Source organism: Balaenoptera physalus, assembly GCF_965194825.1.
Source record: "Balaenoptera physalus genome assembly, contig: HAP1_SCAFFOLD_1638, whole genome shotgun sequence".
Taxonomy (NCBI): Eukaryota; Metazoa; Chordata; class Mammalia; order Artiodactyla; family Balaenopteridae; genus Balaenoptera; species Balaenoptera physalus.
This window is the reverse complement of record NW_028125161.1, coordinates 76,978-96,990: the sequence shown is the minus strand read 5'-3', so window position 1 is coordinate 96,990 and position 20,013 is coordinate 76,978. Positions and strand designations below refer to the sequence as shown.

At 48.1% G+C, this 20,013-nt stretch overlaps 1 protein-coding gene across 1 annotated transcript in view; it reads left to right on the top strand.

The window, feature by feature from the left end:
- The window catches only part of LOC309654006 (uncharacterized protein), a gene marked incomplete at both ends in the record, with an annotated part of 50,846 nt that extends 36,484 nt beyond the window's left edge, over nucleotides 1-14,362 (top strand). The window contains 5 exon segments of the mRNA XM_082478685.1: nucleotides 4,504-4,908; nucleotides 4,911-5,288; nucleotides 5,291-5,361; nucleotides 5,365-5,693; nucleotides 14,353-14,362. Of these exon segments, the coding sequence (XP_082334811.1) occupies nucleotides 4,504-4,908; nucleotides 4,911-5,288; nucleotides 5,291-5,361; nucleotides 5,365-5,693; nucleotides 14,353-14,362 (1,193 nt within the window).
- Nucleotides 14,363-20,013: the final 5,651 nt, after the last annotated feature.

Here is a 20,013-nt window from a genome sequence, read left to right as displayed (position 1 = left end):
TAAAACAACTAATTATATGATTGCCTTTCAAAGTACATATTCAAACCCTACATTGTTGGTGTACATAACTTCTTTATGTTGATTTCTGGTGTTTAGCTCTAGTAACAAGACAATAATAATAACGCTGTAGTTTTCCTTGTTTCTTTCAACTGATGATCTGTGTATTTCTTACAAATAATAATTAACACTCACAAGCTACCAGGAGGCAAGTAATGGTTAGTGCTGGTGTGGTTAACTCCTTTATAGATAGGGAGGTTGAGGCATGGATATTGTGGAATTTGCCATGTTGAGGCATGGGTATTGTGGAATTTACCTAAGGTTATAACACTGTGTTCTGACTCAGATTCATTCAGATTTACTCCTTCTCTTTCTGTCTCCTGAATTAATAACTCTTTGTAATTTTGACCTAGGTGTGAGGACACGAAAAGGGTTTTTTCCTGTACCTGAGGTTTAGTGCTTGTTTTATAGAAGCAATATAGTATAGTGGTTAGAGTATGCACTTTAGCATCTGATTTTTTTTTCTTCTTAAGTCTTTAATGAATTTGTTACAATATTGCTTCTGTTTTATGTTTTGCACATGCCGGAAAGGTAATAGGCCTTGGCCCCTGGGCCTGGGCTTCGTCTCTTGTGCTGTCTCCTGTCCCTGTTGCCCCCGCGCGCTGGCCCGTCCGTGCTGTGCCAGGGGATATTGGTCGTCTCCCGGCTCAGTTCACAGTAGCTGAAAGGGACAGTGTGTAATGTTCTGATTTCTGCCCATCGTTTTCAAAGGGAGGCTCTGGCCATTGCTCCTCGGGTAAAATGCAGAGGGAGTGCTTTTTAAGATGGGACTGTCAGTGTTAGGGCCACTCCTTAATTACCAAAACGGAATCCCCTTCAGTTCCTCCAGCTGTGTTGTTTTGGCACAGAAAATGTGAGTAATAGGAATTTGGAACTAAGTTGGAGTGAAAAAACGCACCGGTCCCGCCGAATTTTCCATCGAAACAGTTGATTTGTGTTGTCTCTAGGAATTCTAAAGGGCGTACCGTTGCTTCCTAACCGGTGTCATTTGGGAGATCTACCTCTGTACGTTCAAATGATTAATTTTGAGACTTTGCTCATGTGTGCAGTAAACCCTTTAATTCCCTAAGACCTTCCTTTCCTCCATCTCATACCCCATTAAGCCCGCTTCAGTTTATCTCCTGAATTTCTTTGGAATCTGTCAGCTCTCCCTCAACATTCTAATACTGAACTTGCCTGTCTGTTGCGATTAGGTCCTAACTAGTGTCCATATATCTTGTTTCCTTCCAATCCATTCTTCACACAAGAAACCTTCAAAGCAAGTTGGAACATTGCTCATAAACATCGCTCACAAACATTGTTTTGAGAATAGAAAACACAGTGTTGGCCTTTAAGACTCTGCGTGGTCTAGAATCCTCTCTGCTTCTCTAGCCCCATCTTGTGCCACTTGTGCCCTCACTGTCTATGCTTCAGATACACTGAATTAACCTTAGTTCTCACTCATCTGACAGAAGTCAGTTGAGAAATTATTTTTCACTGTGATTCCTAGCATTAAGGAATTTGATGATCAGGTTTTGTATGAGGACTAAAACTAAACTGGGAAGTGGAAGAATTGAGTTTAAACTGTGTCAGTCAACACGCATGTATTAATGATACCTAAGTATTGAACACGGGACTAGGTTTCATGAGGGATACAGAAGTTCTGGCCATCTCTGGTTTTGGATATCCCTTATTTGTTGAGACCTTTGCGTTGTTTGGTTGCCTTTTGTCTGTTTTCCAGATGGGAAAACAGGAACAAGGGAAGTATAGGTTATTACTAAGTGGGGTTGAACAAGTGGAGCAGCAAACTGCAAAGCAGAAAGAAGAGGGACGTACTATAGAGGGATATGATTTCCATTTTCAAGGCGCCTGCGTCCTGTGCAGGGAGACAGCCTAACATAACATGTGCCTAACAAAAAATATATTGACTTCTTACTAAAATCTCCAGTTCATATAACCAAGGGGTTTATACCTTCTCCTTTAAAAGTGATATTCCTGGGGGGAGGGAGGGGCAAGATGGCAGAAGAGTAAGACGTGGAGATCACCTTCCTTCCCACAGATACAGTAGAAATACATCTACACGTGGAACTGCTCCTACAGAACACCCACTGAACGCTGGCAGAAGACGTCAGACCTCCCAAAAGCTTTATTTTATTTTATTTTATCATCTTTATATCTATATATAAAGTACAGTCTTGAGCTAGTACAGGTAGCCTGAGAGTCTTAGAGGCCTTTAGTTAAAGGAATCTAGCCAGCGAACATAATTCTCATACTAAACTGCCACAAGGAAGAAGTTAACTTACCCTGTATGTCAGGGTCCAAAAAAATTTAAAGATGTGCCTAATGCAAAAATAAGTTATAAAGATTTAGGCCAGTCAAAAACTAACAGCAGTTTCAGGTAGAGGTGCATGCCTAATGTAAACCAGCATAGTTTCCATTTACTGCGTTCTTGTAATCACTGAAATAAAAACTTCTGCAAGATTAAAAAAAAAAAATTCACCGATTAAAGTAAGTGTACAATTCACTAGTTCTTAGTATTTTCACAACCAATATTGCTATCTAATTCCAGAACATTTTTGTCACGCCCCCCACAAAGAAATCTTGTATATGTTAGCTGTTACTCCCTATTTTCCCCTCCCCAACATCCCCTGGTATCCACTAATCTACTTTCTGTCTATATGGATTTGCTCATCCTGGACATTTCATAGACATGGAATTATACAATATATGACCTTTTGCTATTGGCTTGAAATATTTCTCCCTTTAATAGTGTCAGTTTTTCGGACTTCCCTGGTGGTACAGTGGTTAAGAATCCGCCTGCCAATGCAGGGGACACGGGCTCGAGCCCTGGTCTGGGAAGATCCCACATGCCGCGGAGCAACTAAGCCCGCACGCCAAAACTACTGAGCCTGCGCTCTAGAGCCCAAGAGCCACAACTACTGAAGCCCATGCACTTAGAGCCCGTGCTCCTCAACAAGAGAAGCCACCGCAACGAGAAGGCCACGCACCACAACAAAGAGTAGCCCCTGCTCGCCACAGCTAGAGAAAACCCGCGCGCAGCAACGAAGACCCAACGCAGCCAAAAATAAAAATACAAATAAATAAATAAATAAATTTATTTATTTATTTAAAAAATAGTGTCAGGCTTTATCATTTTAATTCTGTTAGTTTTTCTTTATGTATTTGGGACTTGCTTATACTGCATTTGTCTTTTAAGTCATATAGGAGAAAAACTGAATTACAAACAAAAATACATTTATACTGTCTTTTGTATTTCCTTATGTAGTGGACATACTCCACTGGAAAAGAGAAATCACCATACCTTTTGATGAACTCATTTGCTGGCATGATGGAGTGAAATCTAGCAGAATGTCAAGCCGATTTCCCCCACAGGACATTTCCTTAGTGTCAGGGTGGTACAGGATGATGGGGGACTGAGCCAAGAAAGCAGAGTGAAATTTCCTGCACAGTCATGGCACGAACAAACCAAATCCCGCTAGATAAAGGGGCCTGTGACAATCATTAGGTCTCCTCTTCAAGACATTTGCCAGTTTTTGAACCTATAGAAAGCAGGAAGCTTAAATACCTAATGCCTGAGGGAGAGAACTTTCCAAAGTGAGGAATCAGAGACCTACCAGACTCACAGTAAAAACCCAGAAGTGCCATCCCCAAGAAGGGGGCTGAGTCAGAAAAAGTGAAATCATCTGCAATGTTTCAGTGTTTATGAGACAAATTTTCATTGAGAAAGTGTAACGGTAACAAATACATAGCTGGTCTCTCCTTACATTTGCCATACTCTGAAGCTGTGAGAACTGAGAGCCTAAAGAGCTGAATTCAAACATCTGAAAGACTGAAGTCAATAACTGACTGTATTTATTGAAGAATCAAAGACCTGTCAGGCTCACAGCAAAAATCCAGGGAGGCCACAAATCAGGAAAAATCATAGGTAGCATGAGACAAGTAAAGCTCCAACCCAGTTCTGACCTAGTAAAATTCCTGAAATGACTGAAATGATCAGCCACTCTGATTAACAGAGAAAGGGGTAAATCTTCTCTGGTTCAAAGTAATAGCATCTTCAGTCTCTATGAATTTTTTATTCACCATGTCCAGCACACAATCAAAAATTATGAAATTCCTGAAGCAGGAAAAAGTGACTAAAAATTAAGACAAAAAAAAAACAAAACAAAACAAGAAAAATTGATTTAGAGGGAATTCAGATTCTGGAGTTAGCACAGAACTTTAAAATGACTATATTGAGAGTAAAAGATGGGGATTAATAGATTAAAATATGGAGAATCTCAACAGAAAATTGGAATCAATTTTAAAAAATCAAATACAGATAAATGAAAAATAAGAAAACTGATCCCCAGCAGACCTTAGGGAATACTAGAAGAAATTTTTTTAGGCTGAAGTAAAATGGCCCAACATAGAACAGAGCTGGCCTCTCCGTCCCATATTGAACTCGAGTTGGAAGAGGCGAGTCCGGTCTCAAAACGGAGGTAAAACCGCCGCCCGGTCGCCCCCAGCCCGACTCCGGCCGTCGCCGTCGCCGCCGCCGCCGTCGCCGCCGCCGCCGCCGCCGGGGGTGGGGTGGGGAGGAGGGCCATGATCCAAAGGAACCAGAACAGTTGAGAAAACTGTTTATTGGTGGTCTGAGCTTTGAAACTACAGACGATAGCTTAAGAGAACATTTTGAGGAATGGGGCACACTTACAGATTGTGTGGTGATAAGAGACCCCCAAACAAAACGTTCCAGGGGCTTTGGTTTTGTGACTTACTCTTGGGTTGAAGAGGTGGATGCAGCAATGTGTGCTCGACCACACAAGGTTGATGGGCGTGTAGTGGAACCAAAGAGAGCTGGTTCTAGAGAGGATCTGTAAAGCCTGGTGCCCATCTAACAGTGAAGAAAATTTTTGTTGGTGGTATTAAAGAAGATACAGAAGAATGTAATTTGAGAGACTACTTTGAAAAGCATGGCGAGATTGAAACCATAGAAGTTATGGAAGACAGGCAGAGTGGAAAAAAGAGAGGATTTGCTTTTGTAACTTTTGATGATCATGATACAGTTGATAAAATTGTTGTTCAGAAATACCACACTATTAATGGGCATAATTGTGAAGTGAAAAAGGCCCTTCCTAAAGAAGAAACGCAATCTGCTGGATCACAAAGAGGTCGTGGAGGTGGATCTGGCAACTTTATGGGTCGTGGAGGAAACTTTGGAGGTGGTGGAGGTAACTTTGGCCGTGGTGGAAACTTGGTGGAAGAGGAGGCTATGGTGGTGGAGGTGGTGGCAGCAGAGGTAGTTATGGAGGAGGTGATGGTGGATAGAACGGATTTGGAGGCGACGGTGGTAACTATGGCGGTGGTCCTGGTTACAGTAGTAGAGGAGGCTATGGTGGTGGTGGACCAGGATATGGAAACCAAGATGGGGGATATGGTGGCGGTGGTGGAGGATATGATGGTTACAATGAAGGAGGAAATTTTGGAGGTAACTATGGTGGTGGTGGGAGCTATAATGATTTTGGAAATTATAGTGGACAACAGCAATCAAATGATGGACCCATGAAGGGAGGCAGTTTTGGTGGAAGAAGCTCGGGAAGTCCCTATGGTGGTGGTTATGGATCTGGTGGTGGAAGTGGTGGATATGGTAGCAGAAGGTTCTCAAAACTCACAAGAAAAGGGCTACAGTTCTTGGCAGGAGAGAGAGCGAGGAGGTGTCAGGAAAGCTGCAGGTTACTTTGAGACAGTCGTCCCGAATGCATTAGAGGAACTGTAAAAATCTGCCACAGAAGGAACGATGATCCATAGTCAGAAAAGTTACTGCAGCTTAAACAGGAAACCCTTCTTGCTCAGGACTGTCCTAGCCACAGTTTGCAAAAAGTGCAGCTATTGATTAATGCAATGGAGTGTCAATTAGATGTACATTCCTGAGGTCTTTTATCTGTTGTAGCTTTGTCTTTTTCTTTTTCTTTTCATTACATCAGGTATATTGCCCTGTAAATTGTGGTAGTGGTACCAGGAATAAAAAATTAAGGAATTTTTAACTTTTCAATATTTGTGTAGTTCAGTTTTTCTACATTTTAGTACAGAAACTTTAACAAAATGCAGCTTTGAAGGTGTTTCCTTGTGAGTTAACAAGAAGATCATTGTTAATTAATATTTTGTATGAATTTTGCTGAAGTTAACTGTAAAGAAACACCTGCTGACTTGCAGTTTAAGGGGATCTATTCTCCCCATTTCCAAACCATGAAATGAATGGGCTCTGACATGTGGAGAGAATAGATATTTGTGTTTGCAATGTGTGTCTTAGATAATAGACTTGGGTATTTAAATTAGCATATTTGTGAATTTAATAGCATTAAGACTTACTTCAAATGAAAAATCTCAAAATTCAAAAAAAAAAAAAAAAAAGAACAGAGCTGGGAGCTCGATTGGAGTTGCCTGTGGGGGAGGAGCGCCGCCGCCGCCGCCGAGAGCTGGGAGCTCGATTGGCGCTGCCTGCAGGGGAGGAGCGCCGCCGCGAGCTGGGAGCTCGATTGGCGCTGCCTGCGGGGGAGGAGCGTCGCCGCCGCCGCCGCCGCCGCCGCTGCCGCCGCCGCCGCCGCCGCGAGCTGGGAGCTGGATTGGCGCTGCCTGCGGGGGAGGAGCGCCGCCGCCGCCGCCGCCAGCTGGGAGCTTGATTGGCGCTGCCTGCGGGGGAGGAGCGCCGCCGCCGCCGCCGCCGCGAGCTGGGAGCTGGATTTGCGCTGCGTGCGGGGGAGGAGCGCCGCCGCCGCCGCCGCCAGCTGGGAGCTTGATTGGCGCTGCCTGCGGGGGAGGAGCGCCGCCGCCGCCGCGAGCTGGGAGCTCAGTTGGCGCTGCCTGCTGGGGAGGAGCGCCGCCGCCGCCGCCGCCGCGAGCTGGGAGCTCGATTGGCGCTGCCTGCGGGGTGGAGCGCCGCCGCCGCGAGCTGGGAGCTCGATTGGCGCTGCCTGCGGGGGAGGAGCGCCGCCGCCGCCGCCGCCGCGAGCTGGGAGCTGGATTGGCGCTGCCTGCGGGTGAGGAGCGCCGCCGCCGCGAGCTGGGAGCTCGATTGGCGCTGCCTGCGGGGTAGGAGCGCCGCCGCCGCCGCCGCCGCGAGCTGGGAGCTCAGTTGGCGCTGCCTGCTGGGGAGGAGCGCCGCCGCCGCCGCCGCCGCGAGCTGGGAGCTCGATTGGCGCTGCCTGCGGGGGAGGAGCGCCGCCGCCGCCGCCGCCGCGAGCTGGGAGCTGGATTGGCGCTGCCTGCGGGGGAGGAGCGCCGCCGCCGCCGCGAGCTGGGAGCTCAGTTGGCGCTGCCTGCTGGGGAGGAGCGCCGCCGCCGCCGCCGCCGCGAGCTGGGAGCTCGATTGGCGCTGCCTGCGGGGTGGAGCGCCGCCGCCGCGAGCTGGGAGCTCGATTGGCGCTGCCTGCGGGGGAGGAGCGCCGCCCCCGCGAGCTGGGAGCTGGATTGGCGCTGCCTGCGGGTGAGGAGCGCCGCCGCCGCCGCCGCCGCCAGCTGGGAGCTTGATTGGCGCTGCCTGCGGGGGAGGAGCGCCGCCGCCGCCGCGAGCTGGGAGCTCAGTTGGCGCTGCCTGCTGGGGAGGAGCGCCGCCGCCGCCGCCGCCGCGAGCTGGGAGCTCGATTGGCGCTGCCTGCGGAGTGGAGCGCCGCCGCCGCGAGCTGGGAGCTCGATTGGCGCTGCCTGCGGGGGAGGAGCGCCGCCGCCGCCGCCGCCGCGAGCTGGGAGCTGGATTGGCGCTGCCTGCGGTGGAGGAGCGCCGCCCCCGCGAGCTGGGAGCTGGATTGGCGCTGCCTGCGGGTGAGGAGCGCCGCCGCCGCCGCCGCGAGCTGGGAGCTCGATTGGCGCTGCCTGCGGGGTAGGAGCGCCGCCGCCGCCGCCGCCGCGAGCTGGGAGCTCAGTTGGCGCTGCCTGCTGGGGAGGAGCGCCGCCGCCGCCGCCGCCGCCGCGAGCTGGGAGCTCGATTGGCGCTGCCTGCGGGGTGGAGCGCCGCCGCCGCGAGCTGGGAGCTCGATTGGCGCTGCCTGCGGGGGAGGAGCGCCGCCGCCGCCGCCGCCGCGAGCTGGGAGCTGGATTGGCGCTGCCTGCGGTGGAGGAGCGCCGCCCCCGCGAGCTGGGAGCTGGATTGGCGCTGCCTGCGGGTGAGGAGCGCCGCCGCCGCCGCCGCGAGCTGGGAGCTCGATTGGCGCTGCCTGCGGGGTAGGAGCGCCGCCGCCGCCGCCGCCGCGAGCTGGGAGCTCAGTTGGCGCTGCCTGCTGGGGAGGAGCGCCGCCGCCGCCGCCGCCGCCGCGAGCTGGGAGCTCGATTGGCGCTGCCTGCGGGGTGGAGCGCCGCCGCCGCGAGCTGGGAGCTCGATTGGCGCTGCCTGCGGGGGAGGAGCGCCGCCGCCGCCGCCGCCGCGAGCTGGGAGCTGGATTGGCGCTGCCTGCGGTGGAGGAGCGCCGCCCCCGCGAGCTGGGAGCTGGATTGGCGCTGCCTGCGGGTGAGGAGCGCCGCCGCCGCGAGCTGGGAGCTCGATTGGCGCTGCCTGCGGGGTAGGAGCGCCGCCGCCGCCGCCGCCGCGAGCTGGGAGCTCAGTTGGCGCTGCCTGCTGGGGAGGAGCGCCGCCGCCGCCGCCGCCGCGAGCTGGGAGCTCGATTGGCGCTGCCTGCGGGGGAGGAGCGCCGTCGCCGCCGCCGCGAGCTGGGAGCTCGATTGGCGCTGCCTGCGGGGGAGGAGCGCCGCCCCCGCGAGCTGGGAGCTGGATTGGCGCTGCCTGCGGGTGAGGAGCGCCGCCGCCGCCGCCGCCGCCGCCGTCGCCGTCGCCGTGAGTGAGGAAGCGCCTCGGTCAGGCCTGCTGAGGGCCCTCGCCGACGCCTGGGCTTACCCGCCGCCCCGCCAGCTCCGCTCGTTTCCCGTCCCCCGCGGCCCGGCGCGGGGCAGGCCTGCCGGGGCCATGGAGGACGAGGTGGTCCGCATTGCCCAGAAGATGGACAAGATGATGCAGAAGAACGCGGTAGGCGCGGCGGGCGGCGCGGGCCGGAGGGAGGCTGGGCGGCGGGCGGGGGTCAGTCGGCCTGAGGGGTTTCCCGGCCCGCGGTGAGCGCGGCGGGTGCCGCGTGACGGCGGCGAGGCCCGCGCTCTGGGGAGGGGTTCCTGGGGAGGGGGGAGCTTCGTGTCCCGCGGCCGCGTCCCGGGCAGGGGTCCTGGGGGGCGTCCTGTCTCGCAGCCGCGTCCCGGGCAGGGGTTCTGGGGGGCGTCCTGTCCCGCAGCTGCGTCCCGGTCAGGGGTTCTGGGGGGCGTCCTGTCCCGCGGCCGCGTCCCGGGGAGGGGGTCCTGGGGGGGTCCCGGGGAGGGCGTCCGGTCCCGCGGCCACCGGCGCTGGGGCCCGCCCTGGGCGCCCGAGGCCCCTCGTGATTAGCGCAGCCCGGTAAACTCCATGGAGGCGTCCTCCTCATTATTTTAAACGTGACGGTGGTAAAGCCTCGCTGGTTTAGCTGAAGAGTGCAGAGAGCCCTCCCCGTTTGAAAGAATTCGTTGTCTTTCCCGGGCTCATTGGCCAGCAGCGAGAAAACAACATCAAACAGAGGTTTGTGATCAGTTTTAGACATGAAACTGTTCAAGCAAAACGTGAATTTCCTGGATCTTATTTTTGAGGAAGGCTGAACATTCCCTTGATTGTCTCAACTCTCCTGCATGTTTGCTTAGCAATTAAAAAAGGTGAACTATGCCAGTGTACTTGGCAAGTTGCTAAACTTTTTGGAAAAAGTGGATCTTGTTAGGCCGCGGAGTGCGGGGAGCTGTGTTTAAGGCACTGCCGCCGACGAGGCTGTGCTGCCGGCTGGATTTGGACACATGTCGTTGCTGGTCCTCTCAGTGGTTTACGGTTGCTACCGGTGGCGTTTTCTGTTACTGATAACGTGTGCACGTGAACGTGTTCTCTTGTGGTTTGTATGAGGTGCTCCAGTTTTTGCATTTCTGTCCACCTGTGTGGGTCACTCTCAGTCCCTTGCTTCCGAGTCGTCTATATTTTCAGCTAAACTTCTGAAATTCCAAGTCAAACGAATGTGAAGGAGAGAAGGGCTGCTCTGATTTGCACAGCACTTTGGAGTTACAAAGCGTTTGTGCAGAATTCTTTGGCGACTCACGACAGCTGTGTTGCATTCATTTTACAGAATAAGAAACTGAGTCAGACCAAGCAGTTCACCTCCTTAAATGAAGTGTGCGTTGTGGATTAAGCCAGGACCCGAGTTTCCTGCTGGGCAGCATGCAGAAGTAATGTTAAACACCGAATTCTTAAGACTTCAGACTTGGTGTGCGCCTCTTTTCCTTTAACAGGTGCATTGCCCGGCGTGTAATTTCATACCCTGTTAATCTGTCTTTGCAATTTTGGCTTTTTAAAGTACCTCCTGTTTGTTTTCTGTTCCAGACGTTGCCTGTGCCATTTATTTTTTCTGTTGATACAGGCCTTTCATTCCTCACTGCAAGTGATGAGTTCTGTATATTTGATTGGCTGAACGTTTCTGTTATTCTGTTTAAACTGGCAAGTTTTTTTTCTTTGCCTAGAGAACCCTAGACTCCCCTAGTAGAAGCTGGCTCCTAGGGAAAAAGGCCGTTTCTTGGGTAATTTTTTTCTCGAACTCAGGCTATAAAATGTGTACCTTTTAATCATCTAGTGCACTAGGTGTTTTTGTTTGTTTCCTTTCCTTGAAATAGACGTTTCCTAGAAATGAGGAATTCCTTAGTGAGCAAGTATGGAGAAGACCAGTTTGTATTTATCTGCAGTTCTCAAATTATAAACACATAATGCGTCAGCAGGAGAATGAGGATAAGCTCCACAGATAATCCTCAAGTCTCATTTTTCTTTTCAAATCTTATATTTCTAGTAGTACAGAACTTTACCAATATAAAAACTTGCCCCCCCCCCCCCAAAAAAAAAGAACAGAACTGCAGGAAAGAGCAAAGAGCACTTAAAGTCTGTGTGTGTGTTTAATATATATATGTACATATACCCAGGTACATACACCTTTATATTTATATGTTGTTTTGTAAATAAATGACAATAATAATGTCTTGTGGAGATGTAGAACAGAAGTATACAACAAAAGCACAAACAGCAGGAGGGGGCAAATGGAGTTAAACTGTTAAACCTCCATGGGATGGTTCCATGGAGGAGGCAGAGAGGGGGATGGGATCCTCGAAGAGCTGCTGAAGACCTTGCATTTTTTGCAGATCTCTTTAGAATGCTACTTGTATATTATGCTCTCACTGAGTGCACCTGGCTGAGCTATGGCACATTAGCACGGTAAACATTTGTCAGATTTGCCCTAGTCAGAAAATTTTCTATACCTGCCATCCTGCTTGGCACTTAAAATAGTTTTTTTTTTTTAAGGTCTCTATGATATAGGGATGATGGGTGAAGAAGGTAGGCTGCAGGGTAATAATGTAGTATGTATGATCCCATTTTGATACAGTAAACAGAAAGTATTAAATGCATGCCTGTTTGTATGGGCAGTGAGTTTGCATGGTTATCTCAAGAGGGAGGGAATGGGACGGGTAGAGAAAGAGATTGACCACAGGCTATTGTTTTACTTGTTACAAGAGGCATGTGTTGCCTTCATTTCTGATTAAGCTTTTTGTTTACAGATTATTGTAGGTTTACATGCAGTTGTAAGAAATAATAGTGAGATAGGTCCTGTGTGTCCTTTACCCAGTTTTCCCCAATGGTAACATCTTACAGAACCATAGTATACTGTCACAACCTGGGTATTGCCATTGACACAGTCAAGATACAGAACATTTCCATCCCACAGGATCTCTCCTGATGCCATTTTATAGCCACTGCTGCTCCCCCACTCCCCACCAAATCATAATGATCTGATAGTGCAGTGGATAAAGTTGCACTAAAGTTTTTGTGCAGATGATCAAGGGAAAATAGCCCCTGGGGAAGATGGCCCATCTCCCAGTCCCCCGGCCCTATCTGTCCCTGGCAACCTGTCATTTCAAGAATGTTATGTGGGACTTCCCTGGTGGCGCAGCGGTTAAGAATCTGCCTGCCATTGCAGGGGACATGGGTTTGATCCCTTGTCCGGGAAGATCCCACATGCCGCGGAGCAACTAAGCCCATGCGCCACAATGACTGAGCCTGCGCTCTAGAGCCCGGGAGCCACAACTACTGAGCCCACGTGCCACAACTACTGAAGCCCGCGTGCCTAGAGCCCGTGCTCTGCAACAAGAGAAGCCACCGCAGCGAGAAGCCCGCGCACTGCAACAAAGAGTAGCCCCCGCTCGCCGCAACTAGAGAAAGCCCACACGCAGCAACGAAGACCCAACGCAGCCAAAAATAAAATAAATTAACTAATTAATTAAAAAAAAAGAATGCTATGTGAATAAAATCATATAGTGTGTAACCTTTTTTTTTTTTCTTAATTAAAAAAAAGTTTGTTTTTGGCTGCGCTGCCGGTTATGCGATCTTAGTTCCCCGACCAAGGATTGAACCCAGCCCAGGTAGTGAAAGTGCTGAGTGCTAAACACTGGCCCGCCGGGGAATTCCCAGTATGTAACCTTTTGGATTGGCCTTTTTCAATCAATGTAATTCCCTGGAGAGTCATCCAAATTGCATGAATCAATAGTGCTCCTTTTTTTTAAAAAAAATATATATATATATTTATTTATTTATTTATTTGGCTGTGCGGGTATTTAGTTGCAGCATGCGGGATCTAGTTCCCTGACCAGGGATGGAACCTGGGCCCCCTGCATTGAGAGTGCAAAGTCTTAACCGCTGGAACACCAGAGAGGTCCCAGTGCCGCTTTCTTTTTAATTGCTGAGTGGTATTCCATGGTTTGGCTATACTTCAGTTTGTTTAATCACTTGCCCATTGAAGAACATCTGAGTTTTTTCCCATTTCTTGACTATTACTGAGAGAGATGCTGTGGACATTTGTGTACCTTTTTTTGTGCGAACATGGGTTCTCTGGGGTAAATGCCGTATGGTATGTGTTGCTTTTTTTTTTTTTTTTTTTTTTTTGGCTACGCTGTGCCACATGTGGGATCTTGGTTCCCCAATCAGGGATCGAGCCCGTGCCCCCTGCATTGGGAGCTTGGAGTCTTAACCACTGGACTGCCAGGGAAATTCCTGTATTGCTCCCCCTGCCCCACTTGATTGATTGATTGATTGATTGGTTGATTGGCTGTATTGGGTCTTAGTTGCGGCACGCGGGACCTTCGTTAAGGCATGTGGGATCTTTTTTGTCATTGCGGCGCACGGGCTCTTCGTTGCAGCATGAGAGCTTCTCTCTAGTTGTGGCGTGCGGGTTTTCTCTCTCTAGTTGTGGCGTGCAGTCTCCAGAGCGCGTGGGCTCTGTAGTTTGCTGCACGTGGGCTACCTCATTGAGGTGTGCGAGCTCAGTAGTTTGGCGCGAGGGCTTAGTTGCCCCGCGGCGTGTGGGATCTTAGTTCCCCGACCGGGAATCGAACCCGCGTCCCCTGCATTGCAGGGCGGATTCTTTACCACTGAACCACCAGGGAAGTCCCTGTATTGCTTTTTTAAATTAAAAAAAAAAAAAAAAGGAGAAGCAATTAGAGGTACAACAACTAATTATAAGATTGCCTCTCAAAGTACATATTCAAACCCTACATTGTTGGTGTACATAACTTCTTTATGTTGATTTCTGGTGTTTAGCTCTAGTAACAAGGCAATAATAATAACGCTGTAGTTTTCCTTGTTTCTTTCAACTGATGATCTGTGTATTTATTACAAAATAATTTTTTTTTTTTTTTTACAAGTAATATTAACACTCACAAGCTACCAGGAGGCAAGTAATGGTTAGCGCTGGTGTGGTTAACTCCTTTATAGATAGGGAGGTTGAGGCATGGGTATTGTGGAATTTGCCATGTTTAGGCATGGGTATTGTGGAATGTGCCTAAGGTTATACTATAGCACTGTGTTCTGACTCAGATTCATTCAGATTTATTCCTTCTCTTTCTGTCTCCTGAATTAACTCTTTGTAATTTTGACCTAGGTGTGAGGACACGAAAAGGGTTTTTTCTGTATCTGACGTTTAGTGCTTGTTTTATAGAAGCAATATAGTATAGTTTTTAGAGTATGCACTTTAGCATGTGATTTTTTTTTTTTTCTTAAGTCTTTAATGAATTTGTTACAATATTGCTTCTGTTTTATGTTTTGCACATGCCGGAAAGGTAATAGGCCTTGGCCCCTGGGCCTGGACTTCGTCTCTTGTGCTGTCTCCTGTCCCTGTTGCCGCCGCGCGCTGGCCCGTCCGCGCTGTGTCAGGGCGTATTGGTCGTCTCGCGGCTCAGTTCACAGTAGCTGAAAGGGACAGTGTGTTATGTTCTGATTTCTCCCCATCGTTTTCAAAGGGAGGCTCTGGCCATTGCTCCTCGGGTAAAATGCAGAGGGAGTGCTTTTTAAGATGGGACTGTCAGTGTTGGGGACACTCCTCAATTACCAAAACGGAATCCCCTTCAGTTCCTCCAGCTGTGTTGTTTTGGCACAGAAAATGTGAGTAATAGGAATTTGGAACTAAGTTGGAGTGAAAAAACGCACCGGTCCCGCCGAATTTTCCATCGAAACAGTTGATTTGTGTTGTCTCTAGGAATTCTAAAGGGCGTACCGTTGCTTCCTAACCGGTGTCATGTGGGAGATCTACCTCTGTACGTTCAAATGATTAATGTTGAGACTCTGCTCATGTGTGCAGTAAACCCTTTAATTCCCTAAGACCTTCCTTTCCTCCATCTCATACCCCATTAAGCCCGCTTCAGTTTATCTCCTGAATTTCTCTGGAATCTGTCAGCTCTTCCTCAACATCCTAATACTGAACTTGCCTGTCTGTTGCGATTAGGTCCTAACTAGTGTCCATATATCTTGTTTCCCTCCAATCCATTCTTCACACAAGAAACCTTCAAAGCAAGTTGGAACATTGCTCATAAACATCGCTCACAAACATTGTTTTGAGAATAGAAAACACACACTGGTGGCCTTTAAGACTCTGCGTGCTCTAGAATCCTCTCTGCTTCTCTAGCCCCATCTTGTGCCACGTTTGCCCTCACTTTCTATGCTTCAGATACACTGAATTAACCTTAGTTCTCACTCATCTGACAGAAGTCAGTTGAGAAATTATTTTTCACTGTGATTCCTAGCATTAAGGAATTTGATGATCAGGTTTTGTATGAGGACTAAAACTAAACTGGGAAGTGGAAGAATTGCGTTTCAACTGTTTCAGTCAACACGCATGTATTAATGATACCTAAGTATTGAACACCGGGCTAGGTTTCATGAGGGATACAGAAGTTCTGGCCATCTCTGGTTTTGGGTATCCCTTATTTGTTGAGACCTTTGCGTTGTTTGGTTGCCTTTTGTCTGTTTTCCAGATGGGAAAACAGGAACAAGGGAAGTATAGGTTATTACTAGGTGGGGTTGAACAAGTGGAGCAGCAAACTGCAAAGCAGAAAGAAGAGGGACGTACTATAGAGGGATGTGATTTCCATTTTCAAGGCGCCTGCGTCCTGTGCAGGGAGACAGCCTAACATAAAATGTGCCTAACAAAAGATCTATTGACTTCTTACTAAAAATCTCCAGTTCATATAACCCAGGGGTTTATACCTTCTCCTTTAAAAGTTCTATTCCTGGGACTTCCCTGGTGGTCCAGTGGTGAAGACTCTGCGCTTCCAATGCAGCAGGCGTGGGTTCAATCCCTGGTTGGGGAGCTAAGATCCCACATGCTGCGCAGCCAAAGAAATTTTTTTCAAAAGTTATACTCCTGTGTTGTTGAATTTAGTGGTTTAGATTTTGTTTGAATGTTAAGAAGATTTCAGTTTATTTACCAGGAACAAACAAAACATAATGTAAAAATAGTTTCCCAGAAACGATTTCCATCGTTCTCTTCTTCCCTTTCTCCCGCAGACTGACTGGTGTTTCATCTTGACAAGTTCTCTGAACTTCTCTGTCATTCCATAGGAAAGCGGTCTGGCTTGGAGGTTGCAATCCCAGGGAATTTTTCATCAGCGGGGAAGTCTCCATCACTACAGAGGAATCAAGGTTGAAGTCAGTCCCGGGTAAGTGAGATGCTCCCCCTAAACACCAACACAGCAGTCGTGTACCTTTCAAGGGGTTCAGGGGCAAGATGGGCAAGGCATTTCTACTAACTCTTCTTAAGGATCATGGACAGTGTGCCCTATGCTACGAGGTAAGCGGTGACTGTTGTAATTCTTACTGGTGATCATTTCATGTCACTGATCCTTGGCTCTCTTTGTATCTCATAGGACTGTTGTAAGTCCAATACAAAATGAGTCTTCTTTTTAAAAAACTGAAATGTTTTACAAAGCCTAGCATTCTCATAGAGAGTCCTTTGAATTCTCCCCACTTTCCCGAGAGGCTAAGAACACTTCACACCATGAACTAGGAGAGGGGGTAGAGCCCTTTCTGATGAAATATAGAAACAAAGACAGAGTCTTAGCCTGCTTGCTCTCTGGACAGGATCTCGGACCACAAGGTCTTAAATCCTGGTATAAATGACGGAAGTGAGGACAGTTCAACTGGCACTCTCATAACAAGAGTTCTGAAACACCTTCCAAAGAGACTGTAGCAGTAGACGAGGGAAGGGAGTGCTACAGTGTGGTAGTACAGGGGGAATGCTCGGCTACAGCAGTGAAAAATGTGGTACCTATTGGTGTGCTCTCGGGGTTCTTGTACATGTAGCATAGATGACCTTTACAGTGTTCCTCCCACCTTCCCACCTGCATTAGGTGTTCTTTTTGTATTTTTTTTTTTTAATTTACGTTTATTTATTGATTGATTGTTTGAACTTATTTATTCTACGTATTTATTTTTTTGGCTGCACAGGGTCTTCATTGCTGTGCACGGGCTTTCTCTAGTTGCGGCTAGCGGGGTCTACTCTTGGTTGCGGTGTGCGGGCTTCTCTTGTTGCGGAGCATGCGCTCTAGGCGCGTGGGCTTCGGTAGTTGCGGCTCACGGGCTCTAGAATGCAGGCTCAGTCGTTGTGGCACATGGGCTTAGTTGCTCCACGGCATGTGGGATCTTCCCAGACCAGGGCTCGAACCCGTGTCCCCCGCATTGCATTGGCAGGCGGATTCTTAACCACGGCGCCACCAGGGAAGCCCTAGGTGTTCTTACATAGAGTCTAAAAACAGAGGGCACTGAGCGAAGGTAGTGGTTACTAAAGGCTCAGGATCTAAATTCTACCTGTCTCTACACCCCTTCCCAGCTGTCGATTTGACCCCATTTGTGAATGCCGACCTCATTCTTCAACTTTCTCTGCCGTTTGTATACTCACCTTGAAAACTTGTTTCTGTGATGCGTTGAGCAGACACAGGGTGGCAGATTGCAGAGGTGGAAGCTGGTGGTCGGATATTTGTGGGCTGAATCTCCTTCAGTCCCATTCCCATTTCTGGTTGCGCAGAGGCCCTACTTCCTGTGTATGACGCGGAGCCATAGGATTGCGGGCAGGAGCCAAGTTCTCCATACAGTGAAGACCCCAGTGTGCCTTGGTTATAGTAATATACCTGGCTTCCTTCCTGGTAGGGAAGTGACAGGCGGCTATGCCCCTGATTTGGAATCTGAGATGGTGCTCCCTGAGCAAGCCTGGCAGAAAGTGATGGATATAGAGGGACCATGTTATTGGCGTCTGAAGTTTTATCATACTGGGCTGCCATAAACATGGAGGAAGCAGCTGGGTGCCGGTCAGTGAGTGCCAGAGTAAAGTCTCCGAGTGAAGAGGAATTCTTTTCAGTGCTTCCTGTGATGTCCCACTCAAGAACACCTGGATAGGAAGGAGCTGAAGTGGAGATCTGGCTGTGGTCAGTAACTCCAGATAACATAGTCGTGCTGGAATGTTGGTAAAGGTAGGCACTACCCATGAGTGTCTGGAAAGAGGTACCGGTAGCCGATGCCGAACTGACGGCAGGGGCAGAGACTCTGGAGAAGTTGCAGACACTTCGTGTTAGGGAAGTTGCATTGCTCACCACAGGAAGAGAATGCTGCAGAGAATTTAGAGTTCCAAGTAGAGATGGATTTTGGAAATTTTCTGTAAGAACAAGAGGGTCATGAAAAACTCAGGGAGGTTGAGAAATTCTCACTACGTTTGAGGAACAGCATTATCTTAAGGTTCTTGCTCTCAGGACACCTCTACTATCGACCCTTCCTGAGAAACCCAAAATCAGACAGTTAATGATGGCTGTAAGGACTGAGCAGTTTTCCACTCTTCTGTATTAACTGCCTGTGCTCCCATCTTGGGCACAGATGGGCAGAAGAGCCAAGTGGTATGGTTCAGACATTGTTCTCTAGGCTGGAAGCAACCTTCTCCCTGCCCTGTCTTTCCCTTCAGCCTGCACTCGTATTGACTTCTATGCTATTTCCTAGACTGGAAGCATTTTAGAACTAGGAGGCCCTTAGAGAACTTTCTCTTTTTTCAGTCTCATTTCACGAGTAAGGAAACTGAGGCTCAGAGAGGTCGGGTTGACTTGTTCAGGTTCTCTCATTATGTTAGTGTCATTACCAGGTTTCAGAACCTAAGTATCCTGACTTCCTTGCCAGGACTCCACTCTGAGCATGATAGTGCCAGAAAGCAGGAGAAATAGAACTTATAATATAAGCATTTTTTTTGTCCATTAGAAAACAGTACGGCCATTACCATTGTCATCTTCAGTGTCTCCCTTTGCTTGTGCAGTTCCCACGCTATTACCTAGAGTTGACGTATAGCTCAGTCCAACTGGTGAACTGAAAGAGTCATTTTTGCCCTCTTCAAGCCTGGTTTCTCATCCTACCTCAAAATGATTACCCGAAAGTGGATTTCTTAAGTGCTTTTGGAAAGAGAAAAGTTATCTGATTACTTCAGATTACTCATCTATAAAGTGGTTATAACACCACCACCAATAATAATAGCAGTAATAATTAATAGATGAATAAGCTGATCTATTGCGTATGATTTATATGGAGGAAGATACAATAAGTTCTAGAAAGACAAAGAAAAATCATGAAAAACATGTTACGTAACGAAAAAGAAATCCATAGATATTAATGAAAACTGGGGTATGTGGGCAAGTATCAAAGCCTAATGAATTTACTAACAAATGACATTCTGTACCATACATGCAATATTATGAAAGTGAATTTTGCCCACTCTATTTTAGTGAATACTATTAACCAAAAAACACGATGGAGGTGATAGAGGTGAATGAATTCCTAGCCAATGCATACAGACAGAGACGATAAATCAGTAAAAAATGCACAACAAGCAACAGAATGCAACAAATGTGAATGTATAGGTAGCCACAACATATATAGACAAGTATTTCAATGAAAACCGGTACAAAGCAGACAGCAAAATAGTAAGTGTAAAAGAGTTTCATTATTGTGCTCATTCATATTTTTACCCAGCAAGTAACAGGTATTAAGCCTAGGAGAAATATATCTGTCCATGAATATAACTCATATAATAAGCAGAAAGGAAGCTTAAAAAGTATCAAGAAGGTTTTTGTATTTATCCTAGAACTTAGAATCATCTTCCACATCCAAGAAGATGACATCCCAAGACCTCAAAAAACCATCATCCCTAGAATCCAATTAAAAAAGATTTTCAAATGTAAGAAAATCCAAAGGACTCCACAACATTGTTTTAGATAAATGTGGATGTTTGTGTTTTCTTTTTTTCTTTTGCCGCGCCGCGTGGCCCTGGCCGTGAAAGCACCGAGTCCTAAGCGCTGGACCGCCAGGGAATTCCCTAAATGGGGAATTAGAGATGTGGGGCTTGACTTTTTCTTTTTCTTCTCCGGTAGCTAAGATCTACAAGCGAACGATGGCTGTTGATCAATGTGCTCTCTGTGTTAGGAAGGAAATAACTGTAAAAATTGAAAAGCAACCTTGCCTTAGAAGCTACATATCACACAAAGGAAATAGTCCTTCTGATTCAATGTAGAAGATATCATTTAAAATGTTTAATTGGT